The 23,582-nt window shown below is 39.3% G+C and overlaps 1 protein-coding gene and 1 long non-coding RNA gene across 2 annotated transcripts; one reads left to right on the top strand and one right to left on the bottom strand.

The window, feature by feature from the left end:
- Positions 1 to 372: 372 nt before the first annotated feature.
- LOC148152454 (uncharacterized) lies at positions 373 to 1,324 on the top strand. The gene is made up of 2 exons (XR_015762113.1): positions 373 to 436; positions 1,071 to 1,324. It is a non-coding gene; the product is annotated as an uncharacterized LOC148152454 (long non-coding RNA).
- A 13,313-nt stretch (positions 1,325 to 14,637) lies between these two features.
- Positions 14,638 to 21,236, bottom strand: LOC106925093 (ankyrin repeat and SOCS box protein 13-like). The gene is made up of 6 exons (XM_014999183.2): positions 21,079 to 21,236; positions 19,611 to 19,798; positions 17,077 to 17,233; positions 16,842 to 16,976; positions 16,515 to 16,706; positions 14,638 to 15,643 (listed from the first exon to the last, which is right to left on the bottom strand). Exons 1-6 carry the CDS (start codon positions 21,119 to 21,121, stop codon positions 15,516 to 15,518), a joined length of 843 nt encoding a protein of 280 aa, XP_014854669.1. The 5' UTR covers positions 21,122 to 21,236; the 3' UTR covers positions 14,638 to 15,515.
- Between the last annotated feature and the right edge of the window lie 2,346 nt (positions 21,237 to 23,582).

Here is a 23,582-nt window from a genome sequence, read left to right as displayed (position 1 = left end):
ACAGGTAGAAAAGAATGAAAATTACTTTTAGAAGCGCACATACACACAAGTCCTGTGTAATACTCAAAATGTAAGGTGCAGGAATAGGGAGGACTGAGTATTGAAATTACAAGTAAAGAAGAATGAAAGTCACATTTAGGAGGGCACATACACACAGGTCTTTTGTAATGCTCATCATGTAAGTTGCAGAAATTTGGAAAACTGAGTTTTGACATTACTAGTAGAAAAGATAGAAAATTACACTTAGAAACGCACATACACACAGGTCCTGTGTAATACTCAAAATGTAAGGTGCAGAAATAGGGAGGACTGTTTTCTACATTTTCAACAAACTCACATTTGTTGAGTGTTCTTTACATTTCAAATTTCCAAAGATGAACTGTGTCAGGTTGGTGACATGGATGTATGCGGATCCTGTTCAACCAACCCTCCTGAGGTAATTTTGCTCTCCAACAACCAACTTAGATTCTTATATAAAGTCACTAAAATAATATGAAGTACTCTTCAAACACACAGGTCTTGTATAATACTTATCATGTAAGATGTAGAAATGTGGAAGACTGAGTTTTGAAATTAGAGGTAGAAAAGAATGAAAGTTAAATTTAGATGCACACAGACACATGGATCCTGTGTAATACTCAACTTGACAGGTTCATACATTAGGTAGACATTGTTTATTTTAATTTGTTTTTAGAAACAATCATTCAGTATTCATATACTGATATAAATTTGTTATCAAAGAATTACTGATTACACTTTAAAAATTAGGTATCTTCATGTTATTAAAGGTAAGTTTAAACAGTAATGATTTCTTAGTTAATATCAAGTTGTCATAACAAAGACATTTTGAATAATGTCAACTTTGTATTAAAAGTGTCATAATTTACCGAATGACGCTTTATGACAACAGTCATAAATATTCATGAAGGCTTATTCATGTTCATGACATGTGTTGTCATGTTTATGACAGTGTCATGACAGTCTTATTCACCCCCCTTCAAATAAAGTGTTACCGAAATATTCTTGCTGAAATGCTTTCAATGTATACAAAATATGTTTTTAATCAACAGGTCTGTCCAGAACAAAGTTCAAGTGAGGTGACATCATCAGAAGAGGAGTATGTTCCTGATTCCCTAGATGATTCAGACATCTCATGGGATGACAGATGCACTGCACAGAAATATGGACCAGTTATAGTCCATATTTCCATGTTTGGACTTCTTAATGCACATAAATTGTATGTTTTTTGTATGTGTATGCTGTGGTCCTGATAAATAAAATTGGCCCTGATAATTACTGTTGGTGTCATGGGCGGAGCCAAGCACCTCATTATCTTTTGTCCTTTTAATACAGCATTGCATCAGGTTCTCATATTTTGAGTTCTGATGTGTGTATCTAAATTTTTAAGTGAGATCTATGTTGTGTAGCTCAAACAAGATTTTTGACAACTTACTACGTCTTTCTAGCATAAGTGGAAAGGGGTGTCCGTTTAATGTTGCAAAAAACTGGTTTGAAAAAATTGTCCTGCTAATACATATAAACCCGTATAGGTGTGTGTGTGTGAATGTGTGTAGTGTCATTAATTAAGCAGTAAGCCATTGATCAAAACAGCTGAATATGGATGGATCTGTTTGCAATTTGTCATTGTTTCCATCCAGACAAAAAAGAGTGAAAACCAGGGGGAGTCTTCCAAAAGAAAAGGGATGCTGGGAAATTCAGGAGACAACCAGCTGTTTTCCATCTATAACATATGGACACAGTGGAAAGTGGAGGGATTGAGCTGTGGAAATACTAGATCAGACAGCGAGGGGTGTGAGGCCAGGAAGGAAAAACGAGTCCCAGCAGGAAGAAAGAAGTGAAATGTCAACAACAGTCAGTGAGAAGTTCATAAGTTTTGCTTTTTACCTTGATGTCAGAAGCTGGAAGAAAATAATTTGATTGTCTAAAAAGCTAAAATAAAAAAAACATAAAAGATATAGTAAATCTGTTAAGCTCTCATGCAGGACATGGTGTGTTTTATTTAAAAGAAGAAGATATTACTAAATAATATTTGCTTACCTGGAATAATTAGTTGTTTAAAGCTGCAGTATGTAACATTTTGAAAAAATATTATTTTACATATTTGTCGAAACTGTCACTATATTGTGGCACTAAGGTGTGAGAGATAAAAGAAAAACTGCTCCCCAGTGCTAACTGGAAACAACCAATCAGAGCCAAGAGGCGGGCTTTAGCGCTGTCAATCATGCTCATTTGAACACAGCTCACATGCTCTGCTCTTGTGAATGCTAAGGCTAGTTAGTATGGCCTCCAGTGATAGCTAATAAATTATCTTTCTGTTTTTTTGTATCTGTGACCACAGACACTGGAAGTACTTCGACTGAGGTGAAGGCTGACCTGCAGCTGGAGAGAGAAACCTCTCAACCCAACAGCTTCACACTTCACATGTCTGTAATACACTGAAGATTGTGACATAAAGATGCCAACCTAACAGCATCATCTGCAAGAAGCAACAATGAGACCCTGAAGTTCCCAAACCAGAGAACTCTTCTCTCCGTGACTACACGTCCAGATCCTGCCCATGAGGATCTGGACAGACCGGACCGGACCGGACCGGACCGGACCAGGGACAACCACGGTGGAGTGCAAATTCACTGGAAACGACCTTGACCTTTTGTCAAGAATGCAAACTCAGAAAGACCAGGTGACCTTGAAAGAATCCCTGGGACCCCAAGGAGCCGTCTCTCTTCTGGAGAACAGGAACAATATGCAGACAAGAAAAAAGGGTAAAATGAAAACAATGCAACAATATAAAATTAATCACTACTTTCACTCACTTGATTCCAAATATCTATTTTAGCTAGAAGGAAAGAAAAGACTGGTCTTTAGACAAACACACACACACACACACACACACACACACACGCACACCACTGGTGAGAGAGTCAAGAGTTCTTTAGCTCTTTGTCTGCAGAGATCAGAATAGTGGCAATGACCCCATTCATGACCTGAGGAGAAAATTAAAGGTTCAAATGTCTCTCCTGGGCGGTCTCTTAGTCTATGACACACACTGCAAGGTTCTAGAGACACAACACAGTCCCACCCCTACAAGGAGTCAGCTGCTTTCTCTGTGTTAGAACAAAAATATGTGATCAGAGTCTGCAAACAGATGAGAACCTTCATCCAGTCACCTTCTTTAAAGTCCGCTGTGAAAATGTGACATTTTGTTCTGGTGGTTTGGTTTTGGTCTGCTTTTTACCAACATGACAAATGTGGGTTTGTCATGTTTGCAAAGTATGACAAATTAATAAAAAAAATTCATGTTTTATTAATTTAACATATTTAAAAAATGCACTCTGTAAATCCCATTGGAACGTAATAAATTATCCATATGTTATGTCGTACACATTGTTCTCCCACTTTCAGAATTTACCTAGAGAGTTTTATGAAAAGAAGAACTGACTGGGAACAGAAAGGATCAGAAAGAGCTTATTATTCTTTTGAAACAATAATCATCTTTCATTTGTCACAGATCCTGCCACTGACCTGATTTATCAGAACCCCGTGCTGCAGTGCCTAAAACCTCAGGACGGCGCACCTGCCTGCCGTTCCTAAAACACACACTTCCTTCAGGTGACACACTCAGTCTGCTGGCAGACTACCTCTGTTCACATTTGCTCTCTGCAGACCGGTTTTCATCAGACTCCAAAGAATTTTTATTGTCTAGTAATTTTTTTTTATAGTGAGGGCTTTTCATCAGAGCCGATGCCGGCTAATAAACTCACCGTTCTCTTTAATGGAGTCGGCTGGCTCCAGTTCACATCCTGCCCTCTGCCTAGCTCAGTCTGTAGACGATCCAATTTTGGATGTTTTGTGTTTTATCAGCACTGACAGCATCACCAGCTCTGCAATGTCTTTACCTCTGTAAATAATGTCTTTACAGAGGTAAAGATAAATAAAAATAAACAAACTTCTCAGAAACTCCTCAGAACGTTTTACCTCCTGTTTCAGATCTACTTGTAATGAAACATTTCCATCCTAATCATAAGGTCGAAATCTGTAAGCTGCTATTTCCAGCTGAGTGTGTGTATGTTACACCAACACACCAGATCGAACCGTGCTTTCCTCCAAAGTCCAAGGAAAAAGTTCTCAGCTGGTGATTTTCTAGTCCTACTGGCCTCTCAAAGGGCTTCACACTAGTGCCACATTCACACACATTCACATACTAATGCACAGATCAGTAGATGACTCATGGTTAGGTGTCTTGCCCAGGGGAACATCAGCATGTTCCACCTACAACCTTCCAACTGCAAGGCGACTCCATTCACTGAGCCACAATCGCTGTGCCGAGTCTGTAAAATAGGAATGTTTTTATGATCCTGCCTGAGCTTTTCTTTCCTAATGTAGATATTCTGAAAATGTTAAAAAATAATAAATGTCTACTTACTTTTAAATATAGATTAATGCATAAACTAGAATTAGCTGTAGGAAACCATGAATGTGAAATAGCTCCAGATAGCGTTCTCTGCTTCATCAATCTTTTTGTCTTTCAACATTGTGACAAAAACAACTGTAGAATCAATTTTTCCCATACGCCATACTTTTCCTCAGGTCACCTAATTGGTTGATCGGGCCCCTGTGATGACTCCTTCCCCTGGTAACTGCTCACTCATGTAGTAGCTGAGTTTGGAAGAAACTAACCTACAACCAGAAAGAAGCCTTGGCCAGAAAAGTAATTATCTTCATCCTTCTGTGACTTTGTAGTATTTTTTTTTAATTGAAAATAATTCTAGAGATTTAACAACCTGAATAAGGATCACCATCAGCAGCCTTCCAGTCTTACTGACCTTCCAGGTGTAGCAGTAGCTGTGCGAAAACTTCCCCATCAGTCAAAGTGGAAGACGAGACATGGGAGCTGTACATGCATGGTAATCCAACAGTCCAGTTTCTGGACATTATGATGATTCTGGTGTGAGAAGTTGACAAACCCGAAGCTGGTTGTAACACTTTGGATTCCTCAAAGTCCTTAAAAAACCATTTGCAATCAGTGCAAGTCATTTTTTTCTTGTTTTAAGGCAGATGTGTGCAAATATCAACATCCCATGTAAGAGAATGTAGCCACTATCTTTTTGAAAAGTCATGTCTTTCTTTATTTTAAAACTTTTGGTTGCTCTTTAAAAATTACAACTAACTTCATGTAGTAGATATTTATCAGGAATTTTTTTTTTTTTCAAGAAGTCAGGCAACATTTGTAGCTCTAAGCCTGTTTGATTAAGCAGGACTGAGGGCAAAATGGCTCTTTGGACAGTACAGGCTGCAGTCCGCTCACCCAGCTGAACACTTATCTGAGATGGAGCCAACAAGCACATGGTTAAAATCTATTTGAGGGTGTAGTTTTTTGAAAAATGTTTATTCTTCCATCTGAGATGGCAAATCTTTGACAGCCACTCGGTTTCCTATTCCATGTGTCGACTCTGAGCGCTGCAGACGCTCGACTCCCTGCCTGTTGGAAAACTGCGGTCCGCTTACATCATTAGCTCATATTCTGGCTCAACCGACCCCAATATCACAAACCACTGCGACAATTGCATTAGCAGACCACCAGCTCTGCCACAATGCAAGGAATCCAGACATTACCCAATGTCCAGAGAGAGTTAGAGGGGATGTGTGGCTGCTTGACAGGTCAGTGGTTTACATTCACAGGAGAGACAGACGCAAATCACACAGTTAACAGTCACGATAATATTTACTCGACAGGGGAATAAGGTGAGAGTAAATACATGTAAGTCTGCACATGTGTGTAAGGAAAGCTGTTTGTAACTGGACTGGATTGACTTTCTTTATAAGGTGCCTTGAGATATTTGTAGTGAATATATAGATAATCTGAATTTATTAATGAGAAAAGTGTAAATATTTTTCAATATCAAAAATTTTAAAAACCCTCCTTTACTTAAATACAATATAAATAAGAAATACTATATTTCTTTGTTACGTTTTAAGATAGGGTAGTCTCAGTTTCTGTCAGGAACAAACTTTAATCCAAGTCACTTTATTTCTTTAGCGTCAATTAGCAACAATGTCTCTAAAAGTATTTTACAAACGAATGAGTTTCAGTTCAGACACATCGACTGATCCTGGTTATCAAACAGTGCATTAAGCCGAGTTCATTATTCAGATTAGTTCAAGAAGTTTCATCTAACGACTTCTTGGTTGAATAAAAATAATATTGAATCTAGAGTGCATCTCTCTGAGGTGTGAATACTTTTGGTACATGTTAACGTAACGTCAACATGGATGGCAGGACCAAAGGCTTCCCAGCAGAGCCTGACCCACAGCATGACGCTGCCTCACCTTCTCTTCTTCCCATAATGCATCTTGGTGTCATGTGCACCTCTCACAGCTCCTTCAGAGAAAGTAAAAAAAAATAAAATAAGTTGTTTTTTTTAAGTAGCAGTATTTATGCTATTTTACAGCACAATCAAGTAGCTAAAAAATTTAAGTTAATCAGTTGTTTTAAAAACTTTGTCAGACATGACATAAAAAACACCTTGAAATGGGTTTCTATCGCTTTAAGAAGCACTTTTCAAATGAAGATATTCTAACAGTCAAAGAAGCAGCTTAAACTGTGAAGTCTGTGAGGATTTACACCTAAGTCCAGATATAAATGAGTGAGAGCTAAAGTAAGTAGTTACATACTGGTGCCTGTGTTAAGCTGCTTCCTCTAACCTCCTGATGAAATAAATACATTGTGAGAAAGAAAGACTAATCCAGTCTGAAGGGTGACTTCCGAAGCCATTGTGATGGTTTCTGTGCAACATTCCAAGCTTCCTTCTAATGCATGCAATATGTGTGTGAAAAGAAGAGCAGAGGCGCTCTACAGTTTCTATGATGTTGAAGCATGTCCTGACCCTGTCACGGCTGATTTATCATCATAAGTAGCAAACGTTTTTGCAACTTTGAAACCTTCAATAGTAAAGAAATGTGAGGAATGATGAAGTGGTGCAGTTTGACACAGAGCACTGCTGAGGAATAAACCAGTGACCAAACTTTAACTTAGAAACAAACAAATAAACATCAATAGGAAAATTTCCTCTCACTTATGCATTTTGAAGACAAGGGGATGAAAAAAAGCTTCATCCCCTTAGAAGATTGATCTAAGGTTATAACATTGTAAATCACGCACAACTACAAATCTCTGGGGTGTTTTATTGGAATGAGAACAGTGGTGCAAAAGATGTACTGTGATCCTCCTTATTCCAAACTGATTTGTTTTTTGTTTTCACAGTGTGCCTGCAAGGTTTACGGAAGACCAGCAAGGGAGGAAGAAAAACATTTTTCTTGAAGACCCACTTTCTAAGCTTGAAAGCTAAATTTTCTGTTTCTTTGTACTTAAGTCATGTAGTAAGTAAAAAAAAAATTAAGATGAGACAGGCACACTTGGATAAGCACATACCTGGTGCAGTATGTACAAAATCATTTACAGAGAGCAAACCGGAGGGGTCAGATTTATTTATTTCGCACAAACATAAAGTGAAAACAGGAAATAATAAGACAAGTAGATATGTCAAACAATTTTACACAATTTGTTCAAAAAGGAGCAGGTAGAAGATATAAGATCTTATGATTCATTTTAATCTCCAGATCAACCTCCCACATTAAATGACACTTAAATCTCACATTCTCATTATTGAAAATACAATTCCCCAAACATTATTAATATCAATAATAGAATTTTTAGTCTTTGAGACCCATCCTATGCAACATATTTTCCAATAAGCTCTTTTTCGTAGAGTTTTTGTACTTTGTACTCATCATTTAATCCATTCTATGAATCCACCCACACATTGATACACAAAAATTATTGGTTGTTGTAATGCATCGTTGTTGTTTTTTTCATTTCCTTCTCCTTTTAAATTATGATCCTCCCCCACCCCATCCACAAAATATTTTTTAGATATTGTGTGGAAGTTGACAGTTCCTCACTTTGAACATGTATTGTGCAGTTTTGAATTTTACAAGGTCTCTTAGCAACTTGCAGCCTCATGTTTGTTGCTAAGGGATCATTATTCTAATGCAACAGACAAGACAGTTCATCATGTGGGATGTCAAATCCACAAGTCTGCAGTCGTTCAGCTCCAACTGCACCGGTATGCAACGGGACCATGTTCTGCCCAGGCCTTCAGAAGCCATGGACACACTCCATCGCTGCAGCTGTTAGCAGGGAGGTGGCAACAGGGAGGTGCTGTGTGAATGAAAGAAGAGCTGAGGTGGCGATGCAGCAGGGCAGGAGAGGCGGCAACCTCAGACCGCTGACCACTGCAACTGTGAGCCAAGACCACTGGTCTGACCTCATCTGTCCTAACTTTGATGTTCTTGAAGTATAACATATATCTAAGTAGCCACAACTCAACAAACCCCAACTTCCACCTCATAAATGATTTTTACTGGTAGTAGTTAAAATTACCATTTTCTTTGTTTCTTTGCTTAAAATGTTTATACAGTCAGAGTCTCTCCATGTTTAAGTGGCATAATAGGAATTAATGTACAACTTTAATTGGGCACACAACAAACCCTGTGGCTTTTACTATTAATGCATGCGTTTCATCTCAGATCATTACAAATAGACGTTTGCTTTAATCCAATACAACATAACTACAATCTAGGGTTTTTGCTAAGCGCTGTTAAGTTTACATGTGAAACAGAACCCACTTTAATAGATGTGTTTGCTTCTGTACAGGCCTTTACAACATGAACACAATGTTCAACTCCACTTTGGCGTTCCAGCCTTACCACACAGTAAAAGCTTCTAATGCCGCTGATGCTGAAAGTGTGCCAAGATCGCGGTGAAGAAGATCTAATTAATAGCTGTCAAGTACAAAAATGTAGTTCAAAGCAACAGCCGTACCTTCAGCACACTATGTGCTGTTCTTTGCACATCAATGAGCTGCAATTATCCTGGACTGACTGACAGTACACACGTTTAAACTGATAGCAGGTCAGAATTATGGTTTCTACTTCCAATTAGACTAAATCTTTCCAGTTTTATTTCTTCAGTTTGCTACAACAATGACAAACTGTTTTTTGGGGAATGCTTTATTGCTGTCTTCAACATTAGAAATTGACATACTTTAAGCCTTTTGAAGATAATGTCTTAGCTTTCTAAGCTTCTGGCCATTTCCCTGACACACTCTGTGATGGCACAAAACCAAAAGAAAAGATTTCAGCCAAGATAGCAGGACGAGCCTCACCAGATTGGTTTGGTTACATTCCAGATGCCTGAAGCTAACTTGTTCACCTTCAGGCATTCATGTTGACTATAGCCCTGCTGGGCCCAGCTCAGGGTCAGGATGACCAAAGAGTGGAGAGGTCCAGTGGGAAGTTTCTCCAGTCAGTATATATGTCATGTCACCTGCTGGTTCTGGTCCACTGGGTTCTCTGAAGTCCACAGTCAATGCAGCTGTGTTGACAGCCGGACATTTTAGAGTACTTCATGGTTCCTGACAAGTTCCTGACAGAGATGCTGATTTCATTTTCCTGTAGCTTTCCTCATTCTCATTTTAGCCTTCTCTGTACCATCCTTGCTCTTACCATCCTTGCTCAGCAGTGACCGAGTGTCACTGCACTCAGTCACTGCTGACCGAGTGCAGTGACACATTACATCTTTCAGCATCTTCGAAAATAAAACCAACAACAACAACAAAAAAAGAGCTACCAGTTTGGGGGCAGCATCAGTGGCAAGTAGTTTTAACATTAAATCAGCTTCACCACACTTACATCAATAACAGATAGATGAAACCAATTTCAGGTTAGAATGGTCTGCCATACAACAGTAGCAGCTGATGGGATCAACCCACCAGTGCTGTGACTGCACACAAGCCTGGAAAAAAAGGCCCAATCATCAGAACAGCCCAAAGGGAAATGTCCCAGTTCTACCGATTAGCCAATCTGAGCCTGGTTGAATTCACTGCAATCTCTCGTACTGAGCATGCATGCTGCAGGAGTAGAAAGAAAACTCCCCCTTTACCAGGAAGAAATCCCAAGCAGAACCAGAACATGACTCTGTGTGAGTGGCCATCTGCCATGACCAACTGGGGCTCTGAGAAGACAGAGAAGAGACACTGACCTTAGACAACCATCAACATCTGTTGTCAAAAGAAAGATGAGAAACAGCAGAGCCAACAATGGAGATGAAGGATCTGAATTCTCTGGTATATATTTGATGCACATTTGACAGAAAATGAAGTGACAACCTGGGAGCTTTTAGTAATCCCATTCTCCCTTCTGCTGCTTCCTCTGGGTTTGACACTACATTAACCCAGAGGATTTCCAGTCAACCCATAGCTGATCTTTTGAAGTCTGAATCGGAGTCATTAAAGTTGTCAGTTGCAATGGATCCTCAGACATAATTGAAGCGTACAGTATCTGGGGTTAGAAACAGGCCTCTTTTACTTCTGGCACACATCCCTATGAATGAGTCGCTGTGCACAAACCTTGGAATACTCCACTGCACTAAATCAGAACGAGTTTAGTCATTGGTTTTTCAGAGGTGGTACTGCTTAAATGCAGACATAAGGAGCTACAGAACAAAGGAAAGAGGGGAAAATGTCTGCTCCATTCATTTACACTGCGACACACACACATTTGAGACAGGGGACGTCTGCTACAGGGGACTCCCTCCAGAAACTCCAACCAGATGTCTCGGTCCTTTGGCAGCTTTTGAAGCCTCCCTCTGTGTATATGCGAGTTCAGTGTTCTAATCCAGACACACGTGAATGTGATTTTCTCAGACCAAAGCAGTCGGACTGTAAGTGTGGGAGTAGACGATGGGTGGAGGCCGAGACTCAAAAGCTGAGAATACTTTGGAAGTTGTCATTTTACTGTGCAATCAATAAATCATCACTGTGAAAGGGGTAATCTTCCAACTTGATGTTCACCAGGATCTTTGCGGGGATATCTGTGTGCTATAATTTATGAGATCCAAGCTTTCTTGACCTGTGCTGCATGCTTTTCTCATTCCCTCGCAAGTACAGCTGTCTTACCAACTTCTTTTGATTTCTTTTGTTTGCTTGTTTTTCTTACAAACTTCCTACCACATAACATCAGGGAATATCTCAGTTTTAATATTGTAAATATTTATCTTTAACCTTCATGTGAATGTGGATGACTCATATTTGAGGATGGAAATAGCATTTTTTTTCCAGCAACTACATGGCTTTTTTAAATGAATCTGAAAACGTCTGGATGTTTGGGTGGAAATTTCCTCTTCGATGGCTACAATATGTCTTTTTTTTTTTTTTAAGATTTCTTTAATGGTCCTAGTATTCTAATAAACTGAGCAAAATGCCGTTCTTTGAAGACCTCAGAGGTTTGTTAGTGAACATAAATAAACAATCAGCATCATGAAGAAGGAACCCAGCAGGCAGGTCAGCGAGGATGTTGGGGAGAGGCTGAAAACAGTTCAGTAATAAAACCATATACTGAATGATGTTGGACATAAAACATTGCTGCTGCCCTTCAGAATCCATCCATCCATCTGGTGCCTTTCTCCAGCAGTTTATTTTTACTTCATACTGAGTAAGGGTCCCATCTTTGGGTGAACTAATTCTTTACACTTGGTTCTAAACCAAATTGTCTCTTTTTTGAAAATAACTAAGAGAGAACAGAAGAGCGGTTCTCAGAGACCACCACTACAATATGCCATTCTGTCCTTTCATTTACTGGTGTTTTTAGACCCTTAACCACATTCAGTTAGGTTCAGTTACATTAGGTTTTTCACTATGAAATACACATAGGCTGTATATAACATGAATGTCTGAAAACCACAATCCATCTGTAGCTAATTTCAAAGGGAATGAGAGGTGGGGGCTTTTTGCAGCTGTTGTATCTGATGGAGGAGCATGGCACTGGACCATCACACCATCCAGCTCCATGTTTATCCCTCATTCTCAACCAGGAGCCTCCTACTTCCTGCATGCTCCCCTCTGTATGCCCACACACCCCAACACTCCCATTATAACCAGCGTCTAATTCTCAGGAGGAAGATGAGCAATGAGAGGAAGGTAGCAAGGTCAAGTCAATCTCTACCAACTGCTTTAGTTTGATACAACAGTTTGTAAGTCCTCCAACAGCATGTATTCTGTTGATTTCTTTATTTCTGGCACCACCTAGTGGTAGTAGAGTACAATTGGGATAACAGTTACTTCCTAAACACATTCCCCTAAAATGTGTTGGTTCAGGTGAGTCAAGAAGTTGGAGGTACACAAAGCGTTTCACCGAAGCAAAGGAAGGTTGAGTAGAAAAGGATTTAGGGGAACAGAGACAGCAGCAGATTTAAAAGGATTGTAAAACAAAACCTTTGGTGAGATATTTTCAAGGTTTGGGATTGCAGTTGAAGTCTGACTGTCACAAACCACCACATACAGTCAGATCCAGGATATGGGCAACAACGATCACATGCCCAGTGGTTAGCTGTTAACTGGGCTCTTTACCAGAGATTCAAAGTCTTATTTTTAAATTAAAGTTGTTGGTTTTTTGGGGGCAGGGTTGTTGTTTCTTTTTTTTTCCATTTTAAAATCAAGTCTGGATGAAGAATGAAGAGACAGAATAAACACAGCCTAAGGTTTAGTGTGAATGTTCCACAGTTACTGATGGTTTCATCAGCCATCTGCCAAACTGAAGCCATAGTCACTGCATTTATCTGAAACAAATACCTGAAATATATTTATGTGTGAGAAATGAAGTTAAATTACAAAAAAGATATTTTTCAATGATTTTCTGTGTGAGAATACATCCACTGATGTATCTGCACACATCAGTAGTGATGTTCCTAGAATCATTGGGTGTTTCTGGTCTTTCAACATCATACACTCCCTTCCAGGTGACCCGTCCAGGGATGATCAGTGCCCAGCTCGTGTGCAGATGGCTAACTATCTACATCAACTCCACAGTTCTCCTCTCTAAAGTCACAACTGTTTTGAGCCAATGTCTGCTGCTACAGATGGCTGTCCTTCTGTGTTCTCCCTCGATGCCAAAACTACTCAGAGCTCTGGCCAAAGAGCAAGCCACAAAACCTCTGCAACTAACCTCAACCAGGAAGCACCTCGCTCTCCAACCTGCCCACTTATGGTCACTGGGCAGCTCTGCATATGCGGTGGTTTGCGAAGTGCTTCCCAGCTGAGGTTGGTTGCAGTCATCTTGCCCGTAACAAGGGGCTGAATGCAAATGCAGAAGCAAATTAGTGTTTTTGTTTTGTTTTTTTTAACCATGTATGATTTTTCTTCCGCTTTATACTCATGTGCTTCTGAGTTTATCTGTTACATAAACTGTTGTCTTTTAGACTGTGCTTCTCATGGGTTTACCTGCTTTTCATATTGTTGTCAGAAGGTTCAGTGTGTTCCAGATTTAGTCCTCATCTGTCTTTTTGATTTATTAGAAAGCAGGACATTCTTTCATACCTTCCCTTCACTTGATTTTTTTCCATTCCCCACTGTAGCCTGGAGGTGTTTTTAAACAGAGCATGTTTTCCACTGGTTATTTTCAGATCTGTATTGGAGTCAGACATTTTATTTATCCTTAAAGGCCCACAGATCTCTATTTACAGCCCGAACTTTATTGTCTTGGACTCCTTTCCTGAGAATGACTAATAGTCAAAACATTTTAACTTGGCTAAAGGTAAACTTTTATAAATTAAAATTTGCATGAATCAAGCTTGTCTGACAATAGGTGAAGTGCAGCAGATGTATTCAGGCCAGATCCGTACAGCTCAGGCAGGATTAGGCCCACAGCCACATGAAAGGGTGAATCTAGAGGTTTGGACAGCAATCACAGACTAATGATGAAGGGCTTTGAAAGCTTGGCGCAGTGCCGTCATGCTAAATATTAAAACACAGGTGCAGCTAAAACAGGCTGATGTTCAGCTGGCCTGTGCAGAGGGATCATGCCTGGTGCTAGCTGCAGCCTGAAAAACTAAACATCAAACACCAAAGACTCCTAACCGGCAAACTCAGTAAAGTGTACGTAGAAAGATGCAATGCTCATATAATCTGAAAAAAGATCTGAAAAAAAGGTGTCACACCATTTAGCTGTTTTAAGTACTTCTATATATTACACACACACACACACACACACACACACACACACACACACACACACACACACATACATATATATACATTGTGGCCATTGTGGTGGTGGATAAACAACAGAGAAAAGCAGTTGCAGTTGTGGTGGATGTAGCAATACCAAGTGATTGCAACATCAGGAAAAAAACATGAGAAATTGGAGAAATACCAGGGCCTCAGAGAGGAACTGGAGAAGGCCTGGAAGGTGAAGACCACAGTGGTGCCTGTGGTCATCGGGGCCCTCGGGGCAGTCACCCCCAAACTGGAGCAGTGGCTCAAACAGATCCCAGGAACAACATCAGACATCTCAGTCCAGAAATGTGCAGTTCTAGGCACAGCCAAGATACTGGAGGAACCCTCAAGCTCCCATATATATGTATATGGACTATATATAAATGTTGGGACTGAGAGATATATATATATATATATATATATATATATATATATATATAGTTTGTTCAAGATAATTGTTGCCACTCTAAATACGTAATTACAGTTTTTGTAAATAAATTAATAGACATATGGACATAGCATTTTATAGTTTAAGCAGTAGATTTTGCTACCTCATAGTGAGCTGAAACAATCAGCAAGTGTTATTAAATAATAGTCCTCAAACTAACTTGGAAACTTCTTATAGTAAGTGCTATTATAAGTCTTACAAGAAACAGTAAACATGAATTAAGACATATTGCTAATATATATTCAACTTCATTTAAATAAGCAACTGTCAATCTTCTCTGCCCAAAACTTTCACTTTTACACCGAAACCAAAAGGAAATAAAACTGATAAGCTCATATTCTGAAGGAGCTGAACAGAAGAAGAAATGATTGAAAATAAAAAGTGCGAGAATCATAGAGTTATGAGTTTAACATGTTAATAGTAGCATTTTAGCTAAAAATAGTCAGGACTAGCTGCTATTTTAATAGCATCTCATGCCGGCATTAGCTATAATGCTAAAGTCAAGCAGGATGCTAACTTTAGCGTCAATGAACTCTACCATGCAAATAGTGGCTTACATCTTTTCATTATAAAAAATGCTAACATGGCGATCTAGCATAGTATATACGCTCTTAGCATGGTACGCCAAGTGCGTCTTAGACACCAACATTGGATTACAGTATTAGCTAACGACACCTTGATAGTTAGCATTAACTACCTCTCTCTTCTATGCTAACATCAGTTAGCATAACCCATCATTAGCTAATATGCTACCATTAACTAACAAGCCATACTAAACCTTGTCAGTTACACTTTAGAGTATTCACACAATAATAAAGTGCAGTATTGGACAGAACAGGCATTGATGTGATGCTTGGCACCATGTTTACAAGTGTGTTTGCTTTCCAGTCAACAGTTTGATTTCAGTCTGGAGCCCATTCTCCCAGCAGGTGTGACGGTCACTGATAGCAGAGGTAGCTGATGATTAGCTTTGGCATGTCAAGTTTAGCTATGATGTTCAGAGCTGTTGTTCCCAACTTCCTCCTCACTGCCAACCTGCTGAGCTGCTGCAGAGTCATGGGGGTGGCTATGGGGAGGACAGGACAGACTTAACTCCTGATGCTTACAAAAACACATACATAGATTTAATATTTACCCTGAATGTTTTCCACTTGTTAATCTTACTAGATGTCTTACAACTGGAAATTGCACCTTAACTATTCCCAGGTTGATGGGAAACAACAGTTCTGCTTTATTCACTTCTCTGCAAGGACATTCCTGATGTCTTTCTTGGCATTGTGCTAACAATGGGTGGAAGATATCTTAATTATAGCTAATCATAATAGTGACTCGTTTAATTTCTATGGAAATATCTAGTTTTCACACACCCATTCTGTATTTATCCTTATCTTTGGTTTAAAAGGTGTTAACATGTTGTAATTCTGGTGTTTTTGTAGGTATGATAGTATTTAACAAACATCAAACAAAATATTTTAATCATTTTCTGCTATGTAAACCTAAGTGCTAAAGGAATTAAGGTATATATGCCTGAAAGTGTCTAAGAAAATGGCAAGAATATTACAGCTGTTTACATTTTAGATTAAGATACTTTTTTAGATAAAGTTGTAGAAGTTAAGTGCATAATGATTTTCTTTCTATCACAAAGTCTAAGTCTGCCATCTTGTGGAGATTCCCTGATGCTGCGTCCTTCCTAGAGGTTACTCACAATGATTTAACACGACGCTCAGAAGGAGCGTGGCTAATGTCAGTATTGAACAGCAGGGAAGCAAAGGAGGTGTCCCATCAGACCATCGCTTTCCAAAACCACACACACACAAAACAAAAACTAATAAAAGCGCACAGAGTCAGTGGGACCCTGCCGGACCACGAACAGAGTAAAAAACATTGCGGGGTCTAAATGACCCCGTCTCTTAGACCACGGGAGAATTAAAACTCACTCTCATAAAACTGCAGACAGGCCTCAGAAGGAGAGCCAGGTGTGGTGTAGTCCACCGGTTTTCTGTTGTGCTGATCTCTAGCGTAGATGTTGGCTCCAAACTCTACAAGAACCTCAATCATTTCAACTCTCATGTGTTTAGCTGCGTGGTGCAGCGGGGTCTCATGTAGCCTAGCAGCATTGACTTTAGCACCTAGAAACAAAGGACAACAAGTCATTCTCCTTTTCTAGTCAATAAACCCCTTGCTGTATTTTTTGAACGTTGGCAAGCATCCTAATTTGATTTTGTCCATCCCATTTAAAGAATCTGCTTTGCAGTGACACACACCTGCATTAAGCAGAACTTTAACACACTCTGTGTGTGCATTAACACAGGCCACATGTAGCGGAGTTCCGTAGTAGAGATCATACGCTTCGAGGCAGGCACCCATGGCAATCAGCAACTTCACACAGTCTGAGTTACCTGTTAGAAATGTAACATTCTCCAGTTTAAAAACATCCTTCATTTGGGTTAGTAAAAAAGTCTGCATTGTATATAAAAAGATTGAGAATGGAGTGTTTGCCTCCCATGCAGGCCTCATGAAGTGGGGAGGCGGTGCGGGAGGTGAGGGCCGGGTTGGCCATGGCTCCATGCTCCAGCAGCAGCTTCACACACTCCAGACTACCAGCCGAACAGGCGTCACACAGCGGCGTGCTTCCATCCACGTTCCTGGCATCCACCTGGAATCAAACATGGGACGCACAATGTCACAATCTAAAAACCTATCTTTTCCTGGAAGAACTCTAGATATTATGGCTTCAATTTGGGGATTTGTATTTATTGTACTGGTGTCCCGATACAACATTTTCCCTTCAGGTATGATATCGATATTTTAGAACGATACCGATACAATATCAACACTAATCATAGTCCTGACATTGCAAAATATCAGCACTAAACCATCAGCACTATAATAAAAAAAATATTTTTATTAAATATTTTCTACTAAATCCTGGAGCAGAGTGCTTCTGTCAGAGATTTTAGATGCAGGCCGATGTAATTCAATACTTGCTTTTAGGCTGATATCGAACCAATTTCCAATATAAATATCTGATCGGGACACCCTAATTTATCGTGCAAGTAAATTGTTTAAAATTTACAACACACAGGGAGCGACGGCAAAAGTTTTCCAGCAGACAGCAACAAAAGTTTGAAAGATTGAAATTTCACATGTACGAAATACATCGGCCGCTCAGCTGGATGAGGACAAACGACTGTCGCCTCATCGGACAAGTTCCACAGGAAATGAAAGGAGAGGGACATTTCTAAACAAACGTTCAAAACAAAATGACTTCCTTTTAATCCTCCAGGAAAACTGAGAATCTTTAAACATGCTTAGTTTGAGACAATGAAAAATTTCATAGACATGTTTTAATGTGATGGTTTTTGATATAGGTTATATTGGCATTTGCCCAGGGCGGCATCAGAAAGAAATGGGGCACAAAGAATTAAAAAAATAAAGTCCATCTTATCTGTCAGTTGTCCCCAGAACAAGTTCCCTGCTACTTGTAGCATGTGCAGCAGTGTCCCTTAGGTACCTTTGAGTACTGGGAGACTACATAACCTGCTTTTTAATTGGTTGGCATGCAGCAGAAGGAGGGGCTTGCCCTGGCCACCATTCCTACAAGAACCACAACTGTGTGCATATTTATATTTCAAGCATGCAAAGATAATCAGAGTTAGTTATGATTGATCACAGCGCTGGAGTGTGACTAATCTGATTACATGTTTTAATTAATTGACAGGACTAATTAAACATATTTATATGGTTTCAAATTTCTGCCCCATTCTAATTTTGGTCTGATCTGACCAGAGGACAGACTAAAGTTTGTGGCTGTAGCAGAGGTCGGGTTAACAGAATGTTTTCCGTAATTTTTTTTAAACAACGGGAAAATTTAAAGCCCATCGGTCATCTGACAGGTTATAATGAACACCCTTTACTGGTGTACATGTGCACACATTACAAACTTTATGCAAAGAGTTCATCGCAGAGGCAACTAAAATCAATTAATAAAAAATCCCTTCTCAACGTCATCTCATGGACACTGAACTAAATTGGTCTTTCTGACCGGGAGCTGGCAGCGTGTTGAAGAGTTATGGACCGGACACCTTGGAGCGCGTCTGGTTCAGAAACGCATTACAAACCTTTGGTAGAAACGGCGCGTTTAATTTCAGACTGAATTACATACAGAACAGAGAAAACTAAAGAGAATGAAATATTGTGTTAATCCATTTAAAGTCTAAACAGAGGAGCCGGCAGTTTATCTTGAGGAAATAAATAAAAGTGTAGAAATTAATTAGACCGCAACATGCGTAGTCCGCTGCTGCGAAGAATTAAACTTAACTCAGCAAATGGAGCTAAAGACGTTACCCTCTCACGCCCAGAAGGAGAGTGGCGCTCCGAAGCGCGGCCGATGTAACATCTATCCATTTCGGGGAAGTGAAACCAAGCAAAAAAATAAAAATAAAAACAATAAATAAATCCTTGTACGTCAAAGAAAAAGTTCAACTGATCGGTTTGGATCAGACAGATCCAACTGTCCGACAAACTAGCGCAGATTTCTCTGCAGATGCGAACCAGGAGGAATTTTTTGAGGCTGCGATTTCAGACCCCAGCAGGTGAAGTGATGTAATTTAAGTGTAATTTAATTTATTATATATAATAAATTAAAGTTATTGGGGCCAATAAGTTATTGGGGCCATAGTCAGTGGTTTTTGTCACTACGGAGAAAAAGTTAGATCCATTCATCTGCTTTATGTGTGATGGGATCTGGATTCACGGTTCAACTAGGTGAATATTAACTAAACCGCATAAAAATGCGTTAAATAGCCGATATTAATGTGATTATAATTTGACGGGTAAAAATAGTACATTACCGATTTTTTAAATCCTGTCGGTCAAAATGACTGCGAGCAAAAAACTCTAGCGCGACATCTGGGCTGCAGCATAAAAGAATCAGAAGAAGCTCAAATGGTGTGAATACTTTTTCCAGGTACTGTAATCTGTCATAAGTTAATTGTTGTGGATATGGTTTAATGTCACTGAGGAGAGCTCACCTGGGCTCCAGCATCCAGCAGCAGCTGCACACAGCGGGCCTGTCCCCGGAGGCAGGCCTCATGCAGCGGCGTGATGGAGTCCACGGCCACCACGTTGACCGAAGCTCCGCCCTCTATGAGGTGCTGCAGGTGGGAGGCGTGGCCAAGAGACGCTGCCTTATGCACCTCTGTCCTCTCCGCCCAGCAGCCTGAGGGGCAGAGGGGGCAGGAGGAAGGCTCACCATCTATCCAACCGCAGGCTGCTGTTATCCATACCGAGTTAAAACTAATTCATGTCATCCAGAATCAGTCATCCATCCTACTGCTAAATTTCAATCTAAGAAGACGCCCCAAAAATCTATTAACCTTTTCATTTGGCATCATGACTCTGGATGCAGTCAGCTGCTTTTCTATAGTTGATTTTCCAAAATTTAAATCTTTAGAAAATGTAAACTCTGACTAATCGATAAAATCAAAGAATCACCCAAACCTAGTGGAGCCTTCATCATTTCAATGTTATCTTTCAAGAATCTCTGCAACTTTTCAATTCAAGCAACTATTTGTCATCCTTCCTCCAAAAGTACACATTTGGTACTGCAACAAAATTTATATCGGCAGGAGAAAAACACATATTAAGTTTAATAGATACACTATTATTTTTGAAGAAAAGTACCAAAAATGTTATTTCTGTTTAGTTTGAAGAAAGCTATCTTTTGTAGAATGAGGCCAATAGGATCCGTTCTATGTTTACAAAGGAATAAAAACAAAAACAACAACAAAAAACAGGTAGCTCACCTAAAAACAATATTAAAGCTCATGTAGAAAACTGGAGTCAACTAGTATAAAAGAATTAAAAAAAACAACAACATTGAATTCATCTTGTTATAATGCTTCTAAATCCATGATTGCTTTTATCTTTCAGTAAGATAACTTGTTTCTGTTCAGACTTAAGTGGTTCCAACCTGCCCAGCATGTTGTTGGGCTCCCTGCTGCAGAACAGCTGATTTCAACTGATGGCTGTAACAGGCCCAAGTCATAGTCACAGCTGGATCAGGTGAGTCAAAGCAGAGAAACAACTAAACACGCAGGGACGACTGTGGTTCGGGCTCTATTTAAATGGTGCGCGTGCTCTACCCAGTGGTAGAGCACGCGCACCAATGGTAGCGGGGCGCCGCATAGTTCAGTAACCATGCAGCGCCCCGCTCGCGCACCCGGGTTAAGGAAACACTGGGTCAAAATACTCTCAGGCCCAGCTGAGAGAGCTGCTGATAACAGCGATACCCAAGACATCTGACCCAGTGTTCCTGATGTTTATGCGCTTAGGCCCTAGAGAAGGCAGCTTTAGCAACCTGCAAGCGGTGCACAACCTGACACAGTATTCCCGAGCTAGCTAGCTAGTTGGCAGCTGTGCCAAACACGTCGACGTCAAACCGGGTCGGGACTAAACAAGCGACAGTCTCCCCGGAGCTTCTGCGTGTCTGGTACTCACCAATGTCCCCGAAGTAATACGGCTGAGAAATCTCCATTTCCATCCTGGTTGTTCTCTTCCTTTCACCAGTGAAGCGGCGTTAAAAGGAGATCCAGTTATGGTTGTTTGTAAACAGCCGCGTCTTCACTGCTTGCATGCTTCTATAGTCACGTGACATGACTGGACGCCGACGAGGAGCCTGGTAGTTGTAGTTTTTGTGAATATCAAAGGGAATTAGGTTTTGACAAAGCTATATTCAGGCGTATGTATTCATGCATATCGATTTAATAATTCAGATATTGGCCTTGTTACGTTACGCCCTATTTCAGGAGTGGCCAGATCATAGCATGAATGATCCATCAATGAGAAAACAATCATTTAAGAATTAAATAATTGCAGAGCAGTCAAATATACTGCTGTGCTGATATGACAATAAATAACAGTGTACAGAGATTTCTGATCTTGGTTGCCTGGATGAAGGAAATCAGCTGCATTCAAAAAGAACACAAATTTAAAAATGAGACTCACCCAATTTTTCAAGGTATCTCATCCACAGGTGGTCAAGCTAGATAAGAAGCAGTGGCTGGTAATCATCAGATCAACTGTCTGTACCTACCACACAAAAATCCAGATAAAACAGTGGAAGTAATAAGGTAACAAGATGGTAAATCTTCAGAAAAAGAAGAAAAAGAAGGCAATAAAACTTAAAGTCTAAAAATATCTTAAAAGAAATTTTGATAAGTCAAAATTACAGTTCCAAATATCTCTTATTTAGTTTTACCTAATCATTATTTACTTTCAAAATATCAGAAATGTAATTTCCACTAGTCAGATCTATCTACATCCTACCTAAAAGTACATTTAAGATAACTAGAATTACAGTTATCTTAAACTGTAAGATAACTGTAATTATCTTACAGGCTAGTTATAATTCTTAGTAGAATTATAACTAGCCAGAAAAGTAAATTATTATATACTTACATTATGACTAGCCATAGTTTAATTGTTGACACCTGAAATATATGCTTAAGATAGCTTGTAATTAATTGTGAATATGTTGAATTTTAGCCATCATACAAAATAATGGTAAATTTGAATAGAATAGAATATACTTTATTGATCTCCCAGAGGAAATAGCTTTTTTAATCACAAGTCACTCCATTAAAAATGTATTAGTAAATACAAATATAACCATAAGTGGTACAAAACTGTAGTATCAAAGATTCAAATAGGGACTTTGACTAATTAAAATATAATCAGTGATATCTTGATTTACTAATACGTCTAGTCATAAACCAATTTCAGATATCTGGAATGCAAGTGTGATGAAACCAATTTTCATGTTAAAACTGTCTGCCATTAGCTGGGTGTATGAGACAGCATACATCACCAATGATGTCACATATGCCTTTGATATATGTCATATGTATCAAAGACTTTGATATATGTATATATATCATAGGCATATTCTGCCAGCAGAATTTCCTACATTCTGCTAGTATTCGTTTCGCTCTGACATTTTGCTTTGTTTTTAAACGGCAAGAAAAATTGTAACGTTTTTTTAAGTTTTAGACAGCAAGAACAATTTTGAAATGTTTACATTTTTCAAGAGGACACAGAAATCTGTCTCTACTGATCTTGAAGAAATACGCAAAAGGAATAATGAGGCAATCCAAGAACTCTTGGAAAAGAACCGAAGGCTTGAAAAAAAAAGAGATCTCCGAAATCCCAAAAAAGTGATGAAAGCTGAGATGGAGTTGAGCAAAGAATGTGAAAGACAGATTAGAAAGTTGAATCTGGAAGCTGACAAATGGAATGCAAAGGAAGAAAAACTGATGTATTTAGACAGAAGGAGGAATGAACTTTTCCGGACTTTGGAAAGGACGAATGAACAATTAATTGAGAAACCTGTGTTAAAATCTTACTTAAGTGGGGCTAAAGAACAGCAGAAAAGCCTCAAACTTCTTAACACTAGGTTAGCAAATCATGTTAACATCTTGACAGACCAACTTTCATATCAAACTAAAGTATTTGATAAGTACACAAAGTCTGCAGACGGTAACAAAAATTTGATGAAGATTCAAGAAAACTGCATAACAGAAATTATGGACAAACTGGAAATATTCAACTTGGCGGCTCTGAATGACAAAACCATGGCAAAAGATGAAAACCTGGATCATTTAGACAAACAGAACAATAGTCTTTTGCAAAAGCTTGAAAGTTTGAAACAACAACTAGTTGATGTGCCTATCATGAGATACCACTACAGGTGTGCAAAGAAAGAGTGCCAAAGGCTCACACAACTGAACCCTAAGTTAGAAAAACTGGTTCAGGACCTGACAGACGAACTGTCATATCAAACTGCACTGGAACGTGATTACAAAGAGGCAGACGATCTGATCAAAGAGCTGGAGGAAACCAAGCAAAATTACCTATACAAGATAGAGGATTTAAAATCAATGGTAAAACTTGGGATCAAATCAAAGAAAAAGGACAAAGACAACATGGCAAAACGTTTAACTTCC

This window comes from Poecilia mexicana, unplaced genomic scaffold, assembly GCF_051168715.1.
Source record: "Poecilia mexicana isolate PSO_F unplaced genomic scaffold, ASM5116871v1 scaffold_23, whole genome shotgun sequence".
Taxonomy (NCBI): domain Eukaryota; kingdom Metazoa; phylum Chordata; class Actinopteri; order Cyprinodontiformes; family Poeciliidae; genus Poecilia; species Poecilia mexicana.
This window is presented reverse-complemented; position numbering and strand designations above follow the sequence as displayed.

What these genes read in the sequence shown, in the direction of transcription:
- LOC106925093 (XM_014999183.2), bottom strand. Translation starts at nt 21,121, where the DNA reads ATGGAAATGGAGATTTCTCAGCCGTATTACTTCGGGGACATTG. An exon ending in TGCTGGATGCTGGAGCCCAG is followed by an intron (nt 17,234 to 19,610) that starts GTGAGCTCTCCT and finishes GTTTGATTCCAG; the next exon opens with GTGGATGCCAGGAACGTGGA. An exon ending in TCATGAGGCCTGCATGGGAG is followed by an intron (nt 16,977 to 17,076) that starts GCAAACACTCCA and finishes CATTTCTAACAG; the next exon opens with GTAACTCAGACTGTGTGAAG.